The sequence below is a fragment of the Oncorhynchus mykiss genome, chromosome 16, assembly GCF_057628025.1.
Source record: "Oncorhynchus mykiss isolate SJ-2025 chromosome 16, ASM5762802v1, whole genome shotgun sequence".
Classification (NCBI taxonomy): Eukaryota; Metazoa; Chordata; class Actinopteri; order Salmoniformes; family Salmonidae; genus Oncorhynchus; species Oncorhynchus mykiss.
In genome coordinates this window covers 54876594-54900174 of record NC_143037.1, presented here as the reverse complement: position 1 = coordinate 54900174, position 23581 = coordinate 54876594, and the positions used below count along the sequence as shown (strand labels likewise).

The window sequence follows — 23581 nt, the reverse complement described above, 5'->3', positions numbered from 1 at the left end:
CATTAAGATCCACAACATTTATTCCATGTGACAAAACTAGGTCCAGAGTATGACTGTGGCAGTGAGTAGGTCCAGAGACATGTTGGACAAAACCAACATGATATGACCAACATGAGTCGATATGTTGATATGCTTCAGTTTCTGCCCTATGACTGGTTTCACATTTGTCACCAGCGATTTATAAGGTAAAATATATCTAAAACAAGTGTCATTTATATTTACAATTCCCTTATCCAAACGGATTACTCATTTACCTAGCTCTTATCAATAGCTCTTATCAAGATGTAAATTATAGTGCATGGAGAATGGTGTTATTTATATTGAGAGAAAAAAATGAAGTAGAGGCTTTTCCCACTTGGAGCCGGTAGGTTCGCTAGACCTTGTTAATGGTTTCCTTGCGCATAAAGGTGGTGGAATTATGAGATAAGTCAACGTCAGAATACAGTGTATCTCTAGACACACCTCCGTCACACCTTCATTTATTAGATCTCTACCCCAAATTAATAGCAGGCGAATCACATGCTATTCCCATGCTTAAGTTCAAGGTCAGAATTCGCATAGAGAGAAAAGGGGATAAAGTGTTCTGCTCCTAAGCATGCAATTTTAGCACTACAATTTATCATTATGGGAAGGAAAGTATTGACATGGTAATTTCACCATATGGGCAAATATGCTAAAATATACCAGAACAAATCTGTAAAGTTGAGTGACTAAAGTGCTCTTTGAATCAGACCATAAATGTCTGCCCACAGGCTGCCCACAGTCTGGATAGTCAGCCATATAGTAATGTTTGTTGTCTGGGAGAGGTGAAGGAGAGCCATAACTTGACTGACTCAGACAACACAGCTGTAGTGGAAACCTTTCACAGTATCACAGAGTGTCTATTTATGTGAATGCAATAGCAGAAGTACAGTAGCACAGGATCCTTGACCTTGCGTTTTCAACCAAATATTCCATTGATGTTCGTAGGTATGTTGACTGATAGAATGTTGGTTCAACATATGTTTGCCTTTATCACTGCGTCGGTGGTCACAATTGACCACTGACTCAGCGATAAAGGCAAAAATATGTTGAGCCAACATTCTCAGTCCTGCAAAATTACCTGTGTCTTACTATAAACTTAGTCATAACATGATAACTAAACAATGTGGATATACTATGTTTTTTTTGCTGTCAGTTAATAGTTGAATGACGGACCTACTTGAGTGATAGTGTAACGAGTGCGCTGAGAGTCGGGAAGCAAGTTCAGGGAGTGAGTGATTTAATCAATAAATGAAACATAATACAAAAACAAGAAACACGAACAACGCACAGACCTGGAACAGAAACAATGACTCGGGAACAAACCAGAAGGAGTGACTTATAAAGGGCAGGGAATCAAGGAGGTGATGGAGCCCAGGTGAGTAGCATTATGCGCTGATGCGCGTAACGATGTTGACAGGTGTGTGCCATAACTAGCAACCTGGTGACCTAGAGGTGACCTAGAGTCCGGAGAGGGAGCACAAGTGACAGTACCCCCTCCCCGACTCAAGGCTCCGGCCACAGTAAGCCGACCAAAATGACGATCCCTGGGATCAGGAGTTGACCGGTCACCTCTGCTAAAGCACGGGTGCACGGCGACCTAGAGTTCCGGAGAGAGCATACGTGACAGTACCTCTTCGTCGCGCGGCTCCAGCCAAAGGACGCCAACCACAGGGACGATCCTGGCGATCAGGAGCCGACCGCTCACCTCTGCTAAGGCGCGGGAACCTGTCGATCCAGCTGAGGCGTAGGAGCATGGTGACCTAGGGCGCCGGAGAGAGCATGCATGACAGTGCCCCCTCCCCGGCGCATTCTGCTCCAGCCGCAGGATGCCAACCACAGGGACGATCCCAGGGATCAGGAGCGGACTGGTCACCTCTGCTGAGGCACAGAAACCTGACGGACCGGCTGAGACGTGAGAGCCTGATGAGACCTCCCCGGTTGTCTCGGTCGAGGCATCTCGGTCGAGGCATGGGAGCCTGTCGAGCCCGCTGAGGGAGCATGGTGACCTACTGGCGCCGGAGAGAGCATGCATGACAGAGCCCCCTCCCCGGCGCGTGGGGAGCCTGTCGAGCCCGCTGAGGCAGGGGAATCCGACAAACCAGCCGAGGCCTCCCAGGTAGCCCCGGTTCTGACACCCGGACCCGACATCACCACCAAAACAAAAATAACAAAAAAACAGTTCATGATGCTTCCCTTAGGCGAGGTGTCATAATGTAACGTGTGCGCTGAGAGTCGGGAGGCAAGTTCAGGGAGTGAGTGATTTAATCAATAAACTAAACATAATACGAACACCGCAGAAACAATGACGACTCGGGAAGAAACCAAAGGGAGTGAAATATATAGGGCAGGTAATCAAGGAGGTGATGGAGTCCAGGTGAGTGTCATTATGCGCTGATACGCATAACGATGGTGACAGGTGTACACCATAATAGTCTGGTGACCTAGAGGCAGGAGAGTTTGCACACGTGGCAGATATATATATATATATATTTTTTAATTCGAGAGTGATGTGCCTTCAGATTTACAACTCAATTTACTGCAGTACACCCCTTACTGCAGTACACCCCTGCACTTGTGCCTGAGTGTACACATATGCATTGGTGTGGTTGGCTGGAGGTGTATCTGACTATGTGCATCTACATGCACTGCCACTGCAGGGAAGCCAGACAGGACGCTGTGCCACATCCTTCCCATCCATCCAACTGTTGCATACAATCCTAGCTGTATGGCTAGCACTTAGACAAACGGTCTGGCTTTGAATTAGGAGAACTGAACATGAGAGGAGGGATAGGGTGGTGAGACGTACACAGCTTTTTGTATTATGTTAAATGCTTTTCCCTCACTATTTGCTTTGACCTGGTTTCCAAAATGATTTTTTTTTCATTTGAGAAGACAACCCACCCATAAAATAAATGGAGCGGGGCGAACCACTTTCTTATCCTTTGGCTTAGTGGCAGCTCTTTTTTCTGTTGCATGTGGAAAGTCCAGTCCCTTTGTTTGTCTCCTGTTGCAGATTACTGAGAATTTTTAGAGGAATGACGAGAGCCTAGCTATTCAAGGAATGTGCAAAGTGCCTGCATTTGTCAAAGGTTCTTGTTTGGGGGCTGGTCGGTAATGAATTTGGAAGTTAACTTGCTGGCCCTCTTCTGTCAGAGCATAAAGCAATCACTAGTCGAATGTCTCTATCATGTACATATAATAAAAAAAATACTATTGATTATTGAAGTTTTGACACATTTTCTGTAGTGAAATCCTGTTGATACGTACATTGATCAAACTTGGAAGGGCGGGAAGGATACATCTAAACATTCATAACATAAAACAACCAAACAGCATGATCTTTTTCCCTGGATGATATCTCATATTTTGAAATTATTTGAAAAAGATTAGATTCACAAATGAGCGTGAGCAGTGGGGCCCTGGGGCCCTGTGTGAAATGCCCTTCCTAACAGTGTTGCTTGCACACCTGTGCAAGAGCTGAAGCTAGAGCTGAAGCCTGCAGGCTGTTCCAAGCACTGAGTTGGCTATGGCCCCAGCCCACAGCATCTAACATGCAATGGGGCAGGTTTCACACATGCACAAGAATACATTTCTGTCTCACAATAAAGTTCAACAGTTTTTTTTATATCAAAGAGAGTTGTACAGTGTTCTTCATGAGTTAATCCCTTCAGTTTTCCCTGTTAGTATTCTGTTAAAATATGAACCCCAGATATGGCTGCAAGATACAGCGTCTAATTTATATGCCAACTTGAGAGAGAACTATAGAGTACTTTGTCCTCGCTCTAGTTCACCTCCTAATCCTAATGATGCTGTGCTTTTTCCTTCTCTGTTTTTTTTATTCATTTGTAGCTTCGCCCCACAGGCAAAACCTACTACATGGTCAGCTTCGAGGTGGGTTCTCTACCTACCCTGATCATGTTTCAAAACAAGCCGCCCTCAGTTGACTTGTCCATACCTGTCCAGAAGATAAAGGAGAGAGTAGGACAACAACAAAAAAGTCTGTCTTGGTTCCAAACTGGAGGAGAGAAAGAAGGAGAAAACAGACACAGGGAATGGAGAGAATACAATACTTGAATTACAAGAGATGCATCAGCAGAATGTACAGTGTGGCCCATGATCAGATCATCAAACAATCTTTGATTGACAGTTTGGGTGCAGAGAACACCTACAAAGCTGTTTTTTGTTTTGTTTTGTTTTTTACCCCCTTTTCTCCCCCATTTTGTGGTATCCAATTGTTAGTATCTTGTCTCATCGCTACAATGCCCATATGGGCTTGGGAGAGGCAAAACACAACCCAACCAATCCGCACTGCTTCTTAACACAGCGTGCATCCAACCCAGAAGCCAGCCGCACCAATGTGTTGGAGGAAACACCGTGCACCTGGTTAGCGTGCACTGCGAGATGAGACAAGGATATCCCGGCCAAAGCCTCATGACGCTAGGCCAATTGTGCGTCGCCCCACGGATCTCCCGGTCCTGGCTGCGACAGAGCCTGGGCGCGAACACAGAGTCTCTGGTGGCACAGCTAGCACTGCGATGCAGTGCCCTAGACCGCTGTGCCACCCGGGAGGCCTGTCAAAATGTTGTTGAAATGTACAAATATCTCAGGCCTTCCGTTTGCTTTGTGATGGCAGGTCTGTAGTTCATCAGTAGCCTACTTTTTATATCTGAATTGAGTGAAGAAACAAGTGTACTTCCTTTCATAAACTCAAATTCCTTTTGAAATCTTTCAAATACTTTGAGGGTTTGCTTTAGCCAGCCTAGAGTGCTAGGTGGGCGGGATTACACTTTTGGGACTTTTTTATTGGTTCATTGCAGCAGGGAAGCTCTGTTGCAATGAACAGCTCAAGTTTTTTAATGATTTCAAATAGTATTTGAACCCAGGTCTAAAACTCATCCCCCTGACTAAACCGAGTATGTTGCTCTTCTTCCCTCACCCAGTCTGTCTCTTTGATGGGGGGGAGAGGGGAGGGGGGGTATTATTGTGGAGGGGGCAGGGTGTACTGGTGCCCGAGAGGGGGAAGGCAAAGCTGCACATGTCTTGTCATTTACATGCGAGATTCTGCACATTTTTGTGGGCTTTTAAATAATATATTGTTGTTTGTGCTGTCTGTTAGCTGGAATCCCGACTCTCGAGCAACAAGTCCGAGATTGTCGGAGGTCAAATATTTAACAGGACACCTTTCTAATGTTTTGTCTCTTTCAGTCAAAGACAGCTGAAATCACTCTCTCGCTAGGCTCAGGTGTGTCTGTCCCCCAAGGTGCTCCTTGTATGTCCATTGTTTGTGTCAGGGTAAGCCAGGTTGTCAGTATGTCTTAATAGGGAAGGAGTAGCTGCCCCAGGCTCTGAACAGGATTAGGACCCACACCAAGTATCAACATTAAGGGGGATTTCTTTCTGCTCCATGGCCTCAGAACCTCACCTGTGGGTCTGGAGCAGAGAAATGAAAATCTGAATGCCCCTTTTTAAAAACATCTATCCAGCCTTTCATGTCTATGACTAGACACTTTAGTCTTTTGATTTTGAGAAAATGGTCGCAGTAGGTGGTTCCGAATGTTTGAAGTTGCAATCGCTTTTCAGGTGGGGTTTCATTGTAAATACATTTAATGTAATTTTCATCTCAGTATCCTCTTGCACCCAAGGGATATTTCCAATCACAAATTAATCTCCTCACATTCTCAGTGCTAGTGGAGGAAAAGTTTGACAATCTCCTCCAGAGTGCTATACCCTCAGTTTGTCCTACTGTCCGATACCACTTTGCACATAGAAGATTAATTACTATAACTTAACTTGAATGGGAATGTGCTATGCTGCCTCACCAGCATCGTGGAGAGTCCAATGGTGTGAAATACTGTATATATTATGTCTATGGCATAGTGGCAGAGTCCCCCAGTCTACTACAGGGAAATTAGTGTCCTGATGTGACAGGGCTTCACTGCATTCTCACACACATACAGGATGGGGTCACACCACACCGCCAGGCCACTCCACTCCGCCTGCTCAAACACACACATCCCATAACAGACCCCATAACTCTGGATGAGAGACATGAGGGAGAAGACGCACATCTTCAGGACAGGTCTCTGTCTGTCCCCTGACTTATGGTTACCCTTTGAAACTGGAAAGAGATAAAGAGAGATTTATGCAAATTGTTTGAGATTGAGGAGGACGGACTGTTGAAAGGCTAAACAGTGACACCAGTCATCATACCCTATTATTATTACCACTTGAAAATTGTGACTGTCACAATGTGTTTTGTTTATCTGCAGTGAGTCCCATGATTCCCATGCCAGAGTGAGTGATGTATGACTATGACTAGGAATGAAATAACTTTCAATAAATTCCCTGGTTTTCCTGAAATCCCGGTTGGCGGTAGCCCGGCATCAGGAGGGAATAAGCAGGAAATCCGGAATCCTCCAACCAGGATTTCTGGAAAACCAGGGAATTTATTGAAAGTTCCCAGAATTTTGCAACCTTAACCATGACATTATTACCAAAGAGTTGAAACTATGCTAACATGTTAACTTATGATACAGGCATGGAGACTTTTTTATAACGATGCATCAAAATTGAATTTATGGTATCCGTGTTATGAGTCTGATAAGGGATTATGTCGCACATAAAAAAAATTGAACATTGTTCTTTAATCAAAACTGTTATAAAAGAGATTCCAGTGTACTAGCTACTCATTAACAATGTAGACATTCTTTCTTATTGTGGCCTATTAAAATGACAGGGGAAACGCCTACGCCAAAGTCCATAACACTCCCAAATAACACTATACAACCAAAGACACTTTTTAAGCCTTTTGATTGGAATACATAACTTACTCGGATACATTTATGGAGATGCCCTTGTTGGTAGTTCTGAGTAGATTAGGTGTCTAGATGGAATGGGCAGACATTGGGCAGATTTTTTATGTACAGCACTTTGAGAAGGCAGGGTAGCCTAGTGGTTAGAGCGTTGGACTAATAACCGGACTAGTTACCGGAAGGTTGCAAGTTTAAACCCCAGAGCTGACAAGGTACAAATCAGGTACAAATCAGGCAGTTAACCCACTGTTCCTAGGCCGTCATTGAAAATAAGAATTTGTTCTTAACTGACTTGCCTGGTTAAATAAAGGTAAAATAAAAATATCAGCTGATGTACGAAGGGCTATATAGATACATTTGATTTGATTTGACATTGCAGGGTTGCAAGGTGTTACATGTTTTTCTGTATGATAGTAGGGACACAGTGGTAGACTGGATATGGACAGGTTATAGACCATAGAGAAAGAGTGACTTGAACTGGATACTGTCTTATTGTACCTTTATCAGTGGCAGTCGGTGCCATTTAAGATGAGGGAATGCGATTATTTTTGTTCATGAGCATGGCCTTTTTCTATTACAGCAAAAATAATCGTATTCCCTCATCTTAAATGGCACCGACTGCCACTGATAAAGGTACAATAAGACAGTATCCAGTTCAAGTCACTCTTTCTCTATGGTCTATAACCTGTCCATATCCATGCACCCAATTCAATGTAACATCAATAGATTTATACTACATGATACTCACATTTTCCCTATCTCCATCATGAGGTTGCTACAACCTAGCCTATGAATGAAAGTTTGTAACGTGCACACAGTTCGAGAGAAAAATCATTAGGCCCTAATCTATGGATTTCACATGACTGGGCAGGAGCCAAGGTATGGGTTGACCTGGGAGGGCATAGGCCCACCCACTGGGGAGCCAGGCCAAGCCAATCAGAATGAGTTTTTCCCCACAAAGGGGCTTTATTACAGACAGAAATACTGGGCAGGTGTGGGCTCCCGAGTGGCGCAGTGGTCTAAGGCACTCCATCTCAGTGCATCATTGCAGACCCTGGTTCAATTCCAGGCTGTATCACGACCAGCCGTGATTGGGAGTCCCAAAGGGGCACAATTGACCCAGCGTTGTCTGGGTTTAGCTGTCATTGTAAATAAAAATTGTTCTTAACTGACTTGCCTAACTAAATAAATGAAAGAAAAAAAACACATGATCTGCGGTTGTGAGGCCAGTTGGACATATTGCCAAATTCTCTAAAACAATGTTGGAGGTGGCTTATGATAGAGAAATGAACATTAAATTATCTGCCAACAGCTGTGGTGGACGTTCCTGCAATCAGCATGCCAATTGTACGATCCCTCAAAACTCGAGACATCTGTGGCATTGTGCTGTGTGACAAAACTACACATTTTAGTGGCCTTTTATTGTCCCCAGTACAAGGTGCACTTGTGTAATGATCATGCTGTTTAATCAGTTTATTGATATGCCACAACTATCAGGTGGATGGATTATCTTGGCAAAGGAGAAATGCTCACAAACAGGGATATAAATACATTTGTGTACAAAAATGGAGAGATATTAGCTTTGTGTGCATATGGAACATTTCTGGGATCTTTTATATCAGCTCATGAAACATGGGACCTGTTGCGTTTATATTTTTGTTCAGTATAGATGTTTTTTCCACTTGGAACTGACAGGTACACTTAACCTTATTCATTGTTTCCTCACACGTTCAGGTGCTAGAATTATTAGTCAATTAAGTCAAGGTCAGAATACTGCGTATGTAGACGCACACATTTCTTTGATCTCCTCCCCAAATACCTTGCTGGCACTGGCATTTCCCCATGTTCAAGGCCAGAATACGCATAGAGTGAAAAGTGCTCAAGCTACATGCATGTAACTACAGTCTGAATTCCCCCCAATTTGTTTATAGTAAGTAACACTAGTGTAAAGTGCCGACCTAATTTCCATGGCGCAGTGGGGGAATCATTTGTGGGTCACTCTCTCTTTTTCTCTCCCTCAATCTCTTAGAATCCCTCTCCCTTCTCTCGGTCTCTCTGAATCTCTGGACTGCTGATCATGTCATAACAACCAGGTTAAAGATTAAACACTGTGAGAGATAGATGGGTCTATATTGTCAGGTGAAAGGTGACGAGGACTGAATATGTAGTCTCACTTGGTTTGGGCGCACTTTGTGAAGGGTTATGGCTGAATGTGTGTGGCTCTGGCCTGGCTCAGCATGCCATCTGTAGATAAAGGAGGTTTGTGTGTGTGTGTGTGTGTGTGTGGGGGGGGGGGGGGGGTTAGGTAGAGGATAAGTACAGGGGGCTGAGAGCTGTGTGTGGTGCAGTCTTTAATTAGAGCAGGAAGACACTCTCAGCTGCAGCACAGAGCCAGACCTAGAGGAGAGGGGGTGGGGGGTTTCATGTGTCCATGTTCAACTGCCATTTTGCTCCAATGAACAGACATCTTCCTTAGCGAGTATACAGTACATCTTTCACACTGCCACAAGAGAGAGATGGAACAACTGAAAGTATTTCAGGAAACATACTATTTGAAAATTATTTGTGAAGGGGACCTGATTGGTTAGTTTTGGCATACACAAACTATAAACAAAGTAGCGGATGAGTCGTTTTGTACTGCATTTGGTACTTGGGCTACAGCAGGTTTGCTTTATGTACAACAGCAACACCTTCCATATAAGGATATAACTGTCTCCACCAGTGGTTAATAGCTGTCTCACTCAGTTTTTCAATTTAACATACCATGTCTCGTATAGAGGGAAGCCTGAATGAGAGACCACATGATGAAATGTTCCTTTTAATAGTGATTAGTGAATACAATATAGCCTACACTGAGTGCACACATCATTCGATATTAAACTGATTATGGCACTAGGCCAAGTATGGAAATAGTCATGTAAACACCTTACTCTGCTTGTCATAATAAGGTCAAAATCGAAGTAAGCATACGTCGATTAAAACCCCTTGGTTTTCTTTTTTCTTTCAAATTATTAGACATGTAAACAGTTTAATCAGCACTCCGGCTGGGAATTCGATCTGCACATGTGCACCTGTAGCGCAAGCCTCCCTTTTCTGCATTTATTTAAGTCCCACCAGGTAGCCTGATTTCAAATATGTCCATGTAAACAGGATTATTAGGGAAATGGTTATTCTTGCAAAGCATGTAAACGTTTTAAACACACTATTATATTAATCTGACTATCTATAATAATGGTATTATTGTGTGCACGTAACCATGCTCAGTGGGTGCTGTTTTACCAGATATGGCAAGAGGATATTATGTTAGCATTTTGAAGTTTATTGCAAAAACTTGTTTCTCCTTTCTTCTGCATTTCCCATGTGTTCTCTCAGTCATGCTTCCCGGGTATGGATTCTCCCCTCTCCCTGACTTCCAGCCTCACCTCCATGTCTTCCGTTGCCGAGGAGAGTGTCCCAGCATGTGGTTCCCGGTCTCAGGCGAGTCTCAGGCTTTGAGCGAGGCCCGGGACGACAGGCCTCTCCTGCGGCAGTGCCAGCACAACCACATCGCCGTGTGTCAGCAGGAGCGGCAGCCGCCTGTGACCCCCAGCGACAACGGCCATGGATCACCTACTGCAGACGCTCAGCACTCCACCCCTTTGCCTCTGAATCATCGCAAACACACAAGGACTGAAGCAGAAAATGGCGGCTGGAGGAGTAACCCTGATCAAGACACTGATACGGACCTGAGTTCAGACTCTCAGATGCCAGGGGGTGACGTTGAGCTTTTTATCCGGGAAGATAGGGGGACTGACCCTCCAGGGCAAGAGAAGTGTGAGAGACCCACGGTGGTGTCGACGGTGTTTCGTCCCCTCCACACAGCCCTCAGCCTGCCCCTGTTCCTCCCTCTGTCCTCCCTGTACAGGGACACAGACTACTGTAACTCTCAGTCACCTGGCTCTCTATCCTCACATGAGCCTCCGGAGATGCAGACCCCAGACACCTGTCGACCCCAGAGGAGGACGTCACAGGGTTCACTCAAGGAAAAGTCTATCCGTAAGTACAGTATCTATCCATTCCACTTTGTCAACTCTCTGTTAGTCCTCATCAGGAGAATGTTTCTTTCCTCCTTCATTTTGTCATCTGTAGGACATACAAATCACACTTCAAATCTTACTTCTGAAGTATTTTGTACAAGGCCTATTTCCAATATGACTGGCTGTAGTTTGCAGAGAAGTCTTCACCTCAGTCTTTTTTGTGTTGTGTCCTAGGGCGTAAGATGCGAGTGTACTCACCAGACAGCCTGAGTGACGATTCTTTGGCCAGCCCCATTCTGGATGGCGACTACCTCTTCTCAGGACCCTTCGATTCCTTCCTGGAGGAGGACATCGGGGGAGACCCTGTAGATGCCACGAGCCCCTCATCAACAGGGGGGACACCCAACCCTCGAAAGACTCCACCTTTTTCCGCAGAGCCGCTGCAGTTGTCAGAGCACTCATCTGTCTTGAACTGTGGGGCTGTAGAGAATTCCTCGGCCACCGGAGGAAGCTCTTTAGCCCGCTCCAGTATGGCGGAACACGAGCGGCGTCGCTTCTCAGCCTCAGAGCTGATCTCACGGCTACAGCTTTCCCAGAGGAAGAACTCGTTCACACTAAAGCTTGGCAAGTCACTGTCAGCTCGCGTGGCCTCCCGCGACAGGCAGAACCCCAGCAACTTCAGCCCTGACTGTGAGTGTCCTGCCTCAGGGTTGAGCACCACTGCAGTGGGATGTGTTAGACATTATGTTTTTGACAGCAAATGCTATAACCAATTTAGCAAAGCTGGTTTCTATGTAAGAGGATGTTTAAACTTGAGACAACTTTCTGTAGTGGTTGTGTGTTTGCCAGGTTCCTTCCACCTCCATATACTTTCTTCCTCTCCAGATAAGTCCACTTCCAGGCATCGTTGCTCAGGTGGTGCCAGTGACAGCGCCCCCCATAGTCCAGTAGGACCTACACCGCAACTGCCATCTGCTGACAAAAACACGCAACAACATCGACGTAGCACCGGATTCACAATCAAAAAGTGTGTTTTAACAGCAAAAAATTGGTGTATTATATCAAAGTTAAACTCACAAATTTAAACTACAAATCTTAGCTGGAAGTGAGTTGTAAGGTTGTCCACTGTGAATAACACTGTTATAACGACTATAAATACTACTTTCCCACAGTTTGAGGAAGAAATCCATTGAGGATGATTGGTGCACTCCTCCCACAGTCAGCAGATCCAATCGTCTGTCACGGTTTCTCCCCAGCTGTGAGTCTTGTGTAAAAAATGTGGTTTATTCCACCTCCCTTCTCCACCTCCATTATCAATGGTATTTATATGGCATTGCAATGGTATCCACACTCGTTCAACCACATGCTACATAACAACATAATATCTGAAAGTATTTTTTTCAAAACTTTCTGCAATATTGATTTTAATTCTCAATCACCCCTATGTACTCTTCTTACTCAAATTCGCATCGCTCTCTCTCTTTCTCTCTCCTCAGCAATTCTGTACCAGGAGTACAGTGATGTTGCAATCAACCGAGAAATCCTGAGGCAGCAGGGGGAGGAGCCAGGTGCTGAGGAGGAGGGGCTAAGGGAGGAAGGGGCTGGGGAGACTCCATCTCCGTCTAATCTGTCTCCATCCAGCTCCTTTTGCTCATCACGAGGCTCCGCCTTCTCGCTGTGGCAAGACATCCCTGATGTCCGGACCAGCGGTCAGCTGGACAACTTCAGCAATGTTGAGCGCAAACTACAGGAGGTGAGAACATGGGGGTGACATCAAGCCAGATTGGGATTTGAGAAGCACTCATAGAGATGGATAGAAGGTGTGCCCAATATCCTATCTTTTGTGGAAAGTGCAGCCTCTATCTATGTCTATGGCAGCACTACAGGCTTTTAGCATATCCAATTAGCCAGCCAAGTTGATCTGTTTCATCTATGGGATGGATTACCTATTTTGTTAACATAACATATTTTGATTTGTGGTCATAACATTAAATTCATAGATTTTCCCAATATGTCTCATGATAACTTCATGATTTTAATATTTAGATAAAGCATTTCATTTTTCATATTTAGATAAATAAAGTATCATGTTTTTAATTGTGAGTGAGAGGTGTGCCTATTGCTTCCTAAAGGCCCATAATGTCTCCTCATCACAGGCCAAGTTTGAGCTGGTGACATCAGAGGCGTCGTACATTCGGAGTCTGACCATCGCAGTGGACCATTTTATGCTGTCCCAGGAGCTGGGGGAGTGTCTGGGGGCCCAGGACAGACAGTGGCTCTTCTCCAAGCTCCCCGAGGTCAAGGACGTCAGTGAGAGGTATAGTAAATGAATGTATGTCATGAGATTCTCTGTTTTTTCTGTCTTGGTTTTTCTTATTCTTCTGTTTCTCTTCAAATCAAATTTGATTAGTCACAAACAGGTGTAGACTAACAGTGAAATGCTTACTCATGGGCCCTTCCCAACAATGCAGAGAGGAAAAAGAGAAATAATAGAAAAATAATAACACAAGGAATAAATACACAATAAGTAACGATAATATATACAGGGTACCAGTACCAAGTAGATGTGCAGGGGTACGAGGTAATTAAGGTAGATATGTACATATAGGAAGAGATAAAGTGACTAGGCAACAGGCAGTGGTGTAAAGTACTTAAGTAAAAATACTTTAAAGTACTACTTAAAGAAAATAATATACTTTTTACTCCATACATTTTCCCTGACACCCAAAAGTACTTGATACATTTTGAATGCTTAGCAGGGCAGAAAAATTGTCCAATTCATGCAATTATCAGAAGAAAATGCCTGGTCATCCTTACTGCCTCTGATCTGGCAGACTCACTAACACAAATGCTTTGTTTGTAAATGATGTGTGAGTGTTGAAGTGTGCCCCTAGTGATCCATACATTTAAAAAAACATTAAAATCATGCCGTCTTGTTTGATTTAATATTAGGAATGATGTATACTTTTACTATTGATACTTAAGTATATTTTAGCAATTACATTTACTTTTGATACTTAAGTAGATTTAAAAACAAATATTTTTTGAGTTTTACTGAGTAGTGTTTTACTGGGTGACTTTCACTTTTACTTGAGTCTTTTTTTGTTAAGGTATCTTTACTTTTACTCAGGTATGACAATTGGGTACTTTTTCCACCACTGGCAACAGGATAGATAATAAACAGTAGCAGCAGCATACATAAACATAAACAGTAGCAGGAAGGAACTCACAGCCAAGGTAAAAATACACAATTCCAACATCGATTGTCTACTCAGGGAAAACAGGGTGATGAAGGAGTCGCTACTATACATACAAAGTCGTAGCATGCGTGGAAATCATTTACAGTGCCTTGCGAAAGTATTCGGCCCCCTTGAACTTTGCGACCTTTTGCCACATTTCAGGCTTCAAACATAAAGATATAAAACTGTATTTTTTTGTGAAGAATCAACAACAAGTGGGACACAATCATGAAGTGGAACAACATTTATTGGATATTTCAAACTTTTTTAACAAATCAAAAACTGAAATATTGGGCGTGCAAAATTATTCAGCCCCTTTACTTTCAGTGCAGCAAACTCTCTCCAGAAGTTCAGTGAGGATCTCTGAATGATCCAATGTTGACCTAAATGACTAATGATGAACATACAATCCACCTGTGTGTAATCAAGTCTCCGTATAAATGCACCTGCACTGTGATAGTCTCAGAGGTCCGTTAAAAACGCAGAGAGCATCATGAAGAACAAGGAATACACCAGGCAGGTCCGAGATACTGTTGTGAAGAAGTTTAAAGCCGGATTTGGATACAAAAAGATTTCCCAAGCTTTAAACATCCCAAGGAGCACTGTGCAAGCGATAATATTGAAATGGAAGGAGTATCAGACCACTGCAAATCTACCAAGACCTGGCCGTCCCTCTAAACTTTCAGCTCATACAAGGAGAAGACTGATCAGAGATGCAGCCAAGAGGCCCATGATCACTCTGGATGAACTGCAGAGATCTACAGCTGAGGTGGGAGACTCTGTCCATAGGACAACAATCAGTCGTATATTGCACAAATCTGGCCTTTATGGAAGAGTGGCAAGAAGAAAGCCATTTCTTAAAGATATCCATAAAAAGTGTTGTTTAAAGTTTGCCACAAGCCACCTGGGAGACACACCAAACATGTGGAAGAAGGTGCTCTGGTCAGATGAAACCAAAATTGAACTTTTTGGCAACAATGCAAAACGTTATGTTTGGCGTAAAAGCAACACAGCTGAACACACCATCCCCACTGTCAAACATGGTGGTGGCAGCATCATGGTTTGGGCCTGCTTTTCTTCAGCAGGGACAGGGAAGATGGTTAAAATTGATGGGAAGATGGATGGAGCCAAATACAGGACCATTCTGGAAGAAAACCTGATGGAGTCTGCAAAAGACCTGAGACTGGGACGGAGATTTGTCTTCCAACAAGACAATGATCCAAAAAATAAAGCAAAATCTACAATGGAATGGTTCAAAAATAAACATATCCAGGTGTTAGAATGGCCAAGTCAAAGTCCAGACCTGAATCCAATCGAGAATCTGTGGAAAGAACTGAAAACTGCTGTTCACAAATGCTCTCCATCCAACCTCACTGAGCTCGAGCTGTTTTGCAAGGAGGAATGGGAAAAATGTCAGTCTCTCAATGTGCAAAACTGATAGAGACATACCCCAAGCGACTTACAGCTGTAATCGCAGCAAAAGGTGGCGCTACAAATTATTAACTTAAGGGGGCTGAATAATTTTGCAAGCCCAATTTTTCAGTTTTTGATTTGTTAAAAAAGTTTGAAATATCCAATAAATGTCATTCCACTTCATGATTGTGTCCCACTTGTTGTTGATTCTTCACAAAAAAATACAGTTTTATATCTTTATGTTTGAAGCCTGAAAATGTGGCAAAAGGTCTAAAAGTTCAAGGGGGCCGAATACTTTTGCAAGGCACTGTATTTCTGAGATTCCTGATGACGCATCCAATAATCCAGAGGGCGCGATCAGAGAATTCATGCAATCCGCCTTGAAACTTCCTATAGAGACTGTAAACAAGGTGGCTTTCCACCAAGTACAAAGACTTGGAGCTATGACCGACAAGACCAAGGGTCCCCGACCGATCATCACAAAATTTGAACACTACCAACAAAAGGAGCTGATCAAAAGCAGGGGAAGGGAGCTTAAAGGGAGATAAACAAACGTCCTAAGAGACTGTATCCGGTACAAAGGCAACAACGAGAGAAGAGTAAGCGTGCCTTTATCATTGTGGACAAACTCTTTATAGATGGACAGCTATTCCGAGACAGCTCCATAACACCAGGCTGTACTAAATTCTACAGGGACTTCAGGTTACGAAAAAAAGAAAGTATGGGAACTGTAAAAATATTTGAACATTACGAAGTGGATATGAACACACAGGTACTCAATTACATGCATGCTTACACATACGGACTTACACACACACACAGCTGATCTCGCTCTCGTTCTTCTTCTCTTCTCTCTCTCTATTGTCAATAACAGTTTTATAATTTTATGTGTTTGTTTGTCTATCTTTTTTATGTATTTGTCTACAAGTTTATATATGTTTACAACAAGCAAGGGGAGATATCAGAATAATAACATATTGTACTGAATACATGTGTACTGTAGTGAGAGTAATGCAAGGTCTAGAGTAATGCAAGGTCTATTTTATGATCATGTGAAACGTCAATTGCTATGGAAATGCTGGGATGTGTTTTTCGATGATGTTAAAGATAATTATGATGCAACTATGACGGTGATATGATATGGATTATTATTGATTATTATTATCATGAATATCAAGGCTATACGACCTATATGTTACACACATAGACACTCAACCATGCAAATTGACAGAGTTATTATTTTTTGGACATAACACATTATAGTCTTACTCTACAGACATCGTACACACTCTCACCAAATCACATCCAATATCATACACATCAACCTACTCAGATTTACTACACACATAATATCTTGTCTCAATTTTCTAACATCTGTGGCATTGGCTCACAGGAAAACAGGCAAGGGAATAAAACAAATATTGCTAGAACCTATTGCTTGAATTCTAAATATCAGACATTTGAAAACTCTAGTTTTGACCGTCATAATACCTCTGATGGCAGTAACTTTAGAAGCACTAATTATGGTCAATTTAGACTGAGAATAGTATCTAGTTATGGTAAGGGGTGAAATAAGTATAGCCAGTTATAATTGTAACGGTTTAGCAGATTGTAAAAAAAGATCCGTCTTTACGTGGCTAAAAGAAAAGGAATATAGCATATACTGTTTACAGGAAACTCACTCAATACATCCTTAGATGAAGTTGTGTGGAAAAAGGAATGGGGTGGTGGAATCATTTTCTGTCATGGACAAAGTAACTCAAAAGGTGTGATGATATTAATTAACAACAATTTTGATCTGAATGTGCAAATAGTCAGAAATGATTCACAAGGAAGGTGGATCCTTTTGAATATGCAAGTGGGCAAAAAAGAGATTTGGCTCATTAATCTATATGGTCCAAATCAGGATGATCCATACTTCTTCAAAATAATTTGTATCCATTTATTGAACTTACAGGCAACAAATTATCAATTAATTATGGTAGGAGACTATAACACAGTGTTAAGTACCTCATTGGACCCTAAAGGAATCACTCTACAAACTATCATCACCGTGCCCTGAAGGAAATCACAAATATTATGGACACATTAGAAATAGTGGATATTTGGACACTAAAAACTAGTGAGATATGCATGGAGGAGACTTAATCAAGCTAGTCATCTTGACTACTTTCTTGTCTCTTTCTCTCTTGCATCAAAGGTTAAAAAAGTTTTAATAGGAGATCATGATCTAATTGGCATTCACAAAACTCTTATAGATTTTCCACGTGGACGGGTATATTGGAAATTTAATCCAAGTTTACTGGAGGACAACTTAGTTAAAAATAAGACAAAATCATTTATAACTGATTTTTTCCCATATAATATAGGTTCAGCAAATCCCTTTATTGTTTGGGATACCTTTAAATGTACCTTCAATTCAATATTCATCAATAATTTAAAAAAGTAGTTTCTGGCTAAAGAGACAAGACTAACAAGGGAAATCCATGAACTAATAGTACAGGTAGTTAGCAATAAAAACAATACTACAGAGATACAAAATAAGTTAGAGGAAAAACAAAAAGAACTTGAGGAACTTATTCAAGAATGATCTAATGTAATCTATTACAAAAATAAAGCAAACTAGATGGAATATGGAGAAAAATGCACAAAATTCTTCTTGAATCTCCAATACAGGAACGCTAACAAAAATTAATTTGCAGAAACTCGTTACTGAAGACGGAGTCATCTATGATTCTCTGAATTGTATTTTAAAAGAGGCAGCTAACTATTTTAGGCAGATGTTCTCTTTTCCGTCTCATCCTCTCCCACTGAATGAAGATTACGGTAAGGAATTCTTTCCAAAATATGTAAAAAATGGAAAATGAACAAATTTACAAAAAGATCAATGCGAAGGCCAAATTACAGAGGAAGAACTTTTTGAGGCTATTAAATCCTTTCAGTCTGGAAAAACCCCAGGGCTTGATGACAAGCGTTTTTTGATATTCTAAAAGCTCCATTGTTAGATTTGTTTTAACTACTCCTATATAAATTGTAGTCTGTCAGGTACTTAGCAGGAAGGTCTTATTTCTCTATTATTAAAACAAGACCCAGATGGAGGCCCCTTACACTTCAATATTGTGATGCAAAAATACTAGTGAAATGCATAGCAGGTATGGTTCATCCTGATCAGACAGGTTTTTACATGGACGATACAATGGAGATAATATACAACAACTACTAGAAATAATAGAACATCATGAAACATCTAAGAAGCCAGGCCTGGTATTTATAGCGGATTTTGAAAAGGCATTTGATAAAGTAAGACTGGATTTTATTTATAAATGCCTGGATTTTTCCAATTTCGGTAATTCTCTTATAAAATGGGTAAAACATTATGTATAGTAGCCCCAGGTGTAAAATAGTAAATAACGGCTACTTCTCAGAGAGTTTTGAATTGTCAAGAGGAGTTAAGAAAGGGTGTCCTCTGTCACCATATCTATTCGTTATGGCCATTGAAATGCTAGCTATTAAAATCAGATCCAATAACAACATTAGAGGATTAGAAATCCAAGGCTTAAAAACAAAGGTGTCCATGTATTGATGACTCAAGTTTTATATTAAGTATGCAAACTAAATCCCTGCAATGTCTCATTGAAAATCTAGCTAACTTTTCTGTACTCTCTGGACTAAAACCTAATTATGATAAGTGTACAATATTATGTATTGGACCTTTAAAAAATACAACTTTTACATTACCCTGCAGTTTACCTATAAAATGGGCTGATGGTGAAGTAGACATACTTGGAATTCATATCACAAAATATAAAAATAAGCTCTCCACAATTAATTTCAATAGAAAACTTGTAAAAATAGACCAGATCCTGCAACCATGGAGAGGTAAATACCTGTCTATTTATGGAAAAATTGCCCTGATTAACTCCTTAGTCATATCTCAGTTTACTCACTTCCTTATGGCGCTGCCTACTCATGATTATTCATTTTTCAAATCATATGAGCAAAATATATTTCGCTTCATCTGGGACGCCAAACCAGACAAAATGAAACGTATACAGTGTATCTATATAATGAATATGAATTGGGTGGGTTGAGATTATTAAATATAAAAGCACTAAACCTCTCTCTAAAATCTTCATTTATTCAAAAGTTTTACTTGAAGCCTAAATGGTTCTCAAGTAGATTACTAAGAAAAGCTCATCCATTGTTATAAAATTGCCTTTTTGCCTTTGTGCAGATTGCCATGTCTCCTTTTTGTTTAATTGAAAACTATACTTTTTTCAAAGTATCTCTCTTTTTCAAACAAAATAAAACATGATAAAAAGTATGTTTAAATGACACAGAGGGGCAGTGTTTTTACAACTAATGCCAGTTTGCATGAGACTGATGCCGTGCAGGTGTTTGTACACATGAATATACATACACTCTCATTCAAATAAACGCATACAAGAACACACACATACATATAATAGTGCCAGACATGCACACAAACATATACAGTTGGCATTGCTGTTATGATTTTAGTTATCCTTGGTGTCCTTTGTTTTAAATGTATTATATATATATAATTATTTTTTTTTGCAGTGTTGTTTGCTATTTTCTTTTGTCTTCCTTTTTTCTCTTTAAATGTATATATTTTCTTTCTTCTTCTTCTTGGGGGGGGGTGATTGTGGGAGGGGTCTCGAATGGTTGCAGGACAGCTATTGGGGAACTGTGGGGGGATCTTGGAGGGTTCGGATTCACGTTTGGCCTGGTGGGAGATCTGTCAACGCGCCCCTTGAGCAGGGCATTGAACCTGGATGCTTCTGTGTGTTGCTCTGAATGGGAGTCTGTTGGATGATTGGTCTGATGTAGTTGTTGAGCGGCTTCACTGCAAGTATATTGTATGTTTCGGATGTTCAATAATATATATATATTTTTTTTAAAGTAGCAGCATATGTGATGAGTTAAAAGAGTTAGTCACAAAAGGGTCAATGCAGATAGTCCAGGTAGCTATTGGTTAACTATTTAACTTACTATTTAGCAGTCTTATGGCTTGGGGATAGAAGCTGTTCGGGGTCCTGTTGGTTCAAGTCTTGCTGCATCGGTATTGCTTGCTGTGCAGTAGTAGAGAAAACAATCTATGACTTGGGTGGCTGAAGTCTTTGACCATTTTTAGGGGCCTTCCTCCGACACTGCCTGGTATAGAGGTCATGGATGGCAGGTAGCTTAGCCCCACTGCTTTCAATATCTCTCTCTGTTTCGATCCCAAGCTCGATTTTCTCTGAATATTTCACTTTCTTTGTTACTCCCTCTCTTCCTTTCTCTCTCTTCCTTTCATCTCTCTCTCTAGGTTCCTGCAGGACCTGGAGCACAGACTGGAGGAGGACATCTTGCGTTTTGACGTGTCTGACATCGTCCTGGCCCACTGTCCCGCCCTGCGAAGGGTCTACCTCCCCTACGTGACCAACCAGGCCTACCAGGAACAGACCTACCAGCGCATGTTGTGAGCAGTCTTACTTTGTGTGTAATCTATTTTGCTTTGTTGCACATTTGAGACCGTAAGTATAATGCAAATTATGTTGCTCGGTGCCTAGTACACACGCTCGAATTGTCACTTTGTACATATGGATATCGACGGTGTGCAGGTTTCTGTTCCAGCCCAGCACTAACACACCTGGTTCAACTAATCATCAAGACCAAGTGTGCTAGTGCTGGGTTGGAATGAAACCCTGTAGCTCTTCAGAAACAGGGTTCATGACCATAGATATATGTGAACCGATTCAGGAAACTAGGAAACTAACTAGCTAACGTTAGCTGGCTGGCTTGTTAGCTAACGTTGTTTGAATTTACAATTTGTTTACATAGCTAGGTTCATTGTTTACCTAGATAGCTATATGTCTTAAGATAAAGTGTACTGTTAGCTAGCTAGCTAACGTTAGTTGGCTGGCTCCCTAGCTGATGTTATTATTCATATTCCAGAGCCATTTGCTTTTCTAATTAGAGCCAAATGTTAGCTAGATAACATTGAACCTGGTTGGTTAGCTCCCAGCACTGTGGCATTGTTGGCACTGTTTATTGTCGTTTAATTAGCTAATATTAGCTGGCTGGCTCGTTAGCTAATGTTACGTGATGTGTGTACAACACCCATTGAATATGGCCAGTGTCAGTAAACATCTGCAAAAGAACGTAATAAAATTGTTGCCAGCAGAGTTGGTTAGGCTGTTTTCATTGTTATCCAATCATTCGCTCCGATAGGGAAACGAGATGGGTGGGGCTAAAGCTTAAGAGGGTGTGAACGATGCTGAATGGGTGTAGACAAAGAAGAGCTCTTCACTAAATGCCAAAACATTTAAAGGCCATTTTCTCAAATGTGAGTTTACAATTGATCAACTTTAAAAGACAACAAACAAACTTCCATTTGTTCCTCAAATGCAGTGTACGTTATCTCATTTTGTATCTCTGACTCTCTACTTTTATCCAATGTATAAAAATAAAAAACACAATTTCAAATGTTGCTACATAAGACCGAATCCAGGTGGTGAGTCACATATACACATATATCTCCAATCCATACCAGTGAAGGTTTTTTCTGACCATATTGCTAGATTTGAAGCGATTTTTGTCTCTGTAGACAGGAGAATGCTCGCTTCCCAGGTATCCTGGCTCGTTTGGAAGAAGACCCCATCTGCCAGCGTCTTCCCCTCGCCTCCTTCCTCATCCTCCCCTTCCAGAGGATCACACGGCTCAAGATGCTGGTGGAGGTATGATAGAGCACCCTTGTTCACCATAGAATTAAACTATTCATGACTGGCTGTAGGGACAAAACAATTACTCTACTTTACATCAAGTTACTGACCAGTGAATAAGCAAATATACAGCAGCAGGCTTTGCAGTGTCCTGAGGTGAAAGTTGAGATCCAAAATGTTCTATCTTCCTTCTATCTTATAGAATATCCTAAAGAGGACAACACCAGGCTCTAGGGATGAGGACACAGCCACCAAGGCCTTCAATGAGCTGAAAAAGGTAGCATAAAATAAAACACATACCAAAAGTTGAAGTTTGGTTCATTTGTGGTCGTTATACAAAATAAATAATAGAGAAATGATTAAACTTTTTACTAATAGACTATATTGCCTAAAACATTGAAATAACCATTCTTATCACAACAGATTATAAAGGAATGTAACTCCAGTGTGCAGTCAATGAAGAGGATGGAAGAGCTCATTCACCTCAATAAGAAGATCCACTTTGAGGGCAAGGTAGATGACAACATCTCTCATTAGGAACAACCTCATTCATTTTCAGTACACCTCCTGTATACTCATGTACAGTATATTCCCCTTTCCCCTATCCACTGCTGAGAATCAATGGTTTTGGACAACAACAAATCCTAGTATCCATAGTATGGATTAACCATATAATGTTTGCCCATTGTAGATTGCAAGTAAAGAAACCACATGCCTCTAACCCTAGTAATAATTAAATAACTGTTCATTCATGCTCATTACTCACATACATCTCCCCTTTTAGATATTCCCTCTGATCTCCCAGTCTCGCTGGCTGGTCAAGCATGGAGAACTGCTCGAAGTGGACACACAGACCATGAGTATTTCTGGGTCAAAGTTCAAGTTGCCCACAAGGCCTGTGTACTTGCATCTGTTCAATGACTGTCTTCTGCTGTCCAAGAAGAAGGAGTGAGTACTAAAGCTGTACAATGTAGAGGGAGAATAGAAAGAAAAGTGTTTTATATGTATGGCGTAATGCCATGCTACAGTATGCTGAGCTATGCTATGCTCTGCCACACTATGCAACACTATGTATGGTGTTACTGTATGTCATAAATGTTGGTTGATTGAGTGATGCATGGCATACATTGACAAATTCCTGTCTCTGGTTTGTCTGCAGCACGTGGAAGTTCATGGTGTTTGTTCACGCTAAGATCGGGCAGCTGAAGGTGAAGGACCTCAGTCAGAAGCTTCAGGGCATCTCAGGTTTCATCTTCCACCTGCAGCTGTGTGAGGGCCGGCAACTCAAACACCAGATCCTACTCAAGGCCCACACTGAGTGAGCTGCTATACATACCACTATCATGATATGA

At 41.7% G+C, this 23581-nt stretch overlaps 1 protein-coding gene across 2 annotated transcripts in view; it reads left to right on the top strand.

The window, feature by feature from the left end:
- Positions 1-23581, top strand: part of arhgef19 (Rho guanine nucleotide exchange factor 19) — a 40463-nt gene that overhangs the window by 5448 nt on the left and 11434 nt on the right. The window contains exons 2-13 of one of the 2 annotated variants that reach the window (XM_021566371.3): positions 10209-10871; positions 11087-11542; positions 11738-11879; positions 12025-12110; positions 12349-12605; positions 13009-13169; positions 20834-20986; positions 22115-22244; positions 22432-22506; positions 22653-22742; positions 23014-23177; positions 23389-23547. In XM_021566371.3, the coding sequence (XP_021422046.3) occupies positions 10211-10871; positions 11087-11542; positions 11738-11879; positions 12025-12110; positions 12349-12605; positions 13009-13169; positions 20834-20986; positions 22115-22244; positions 22432-22506; positions 22653-22742; positions 23014-23177; positions 23389-23547 (2534 nt within the window). In that variant the 5' untranslated portion in view covers positions 10209-10210. Of the gene's footprint in view, positions 1-10208; positions 10872-11086; positions 11543-11737; positions 11880-12024; positions 12111-12348; positions 12606-13008; positions 13185-20833; positions 20987-22114; positions 22245-22431; positions 22507-22652; positions 22743-23013; positions 23178-23388; positions 23548-23581 lie in introns of those variants that run through there. The other variant, XM_090203317.1, reaches the window with a different exon arrangement.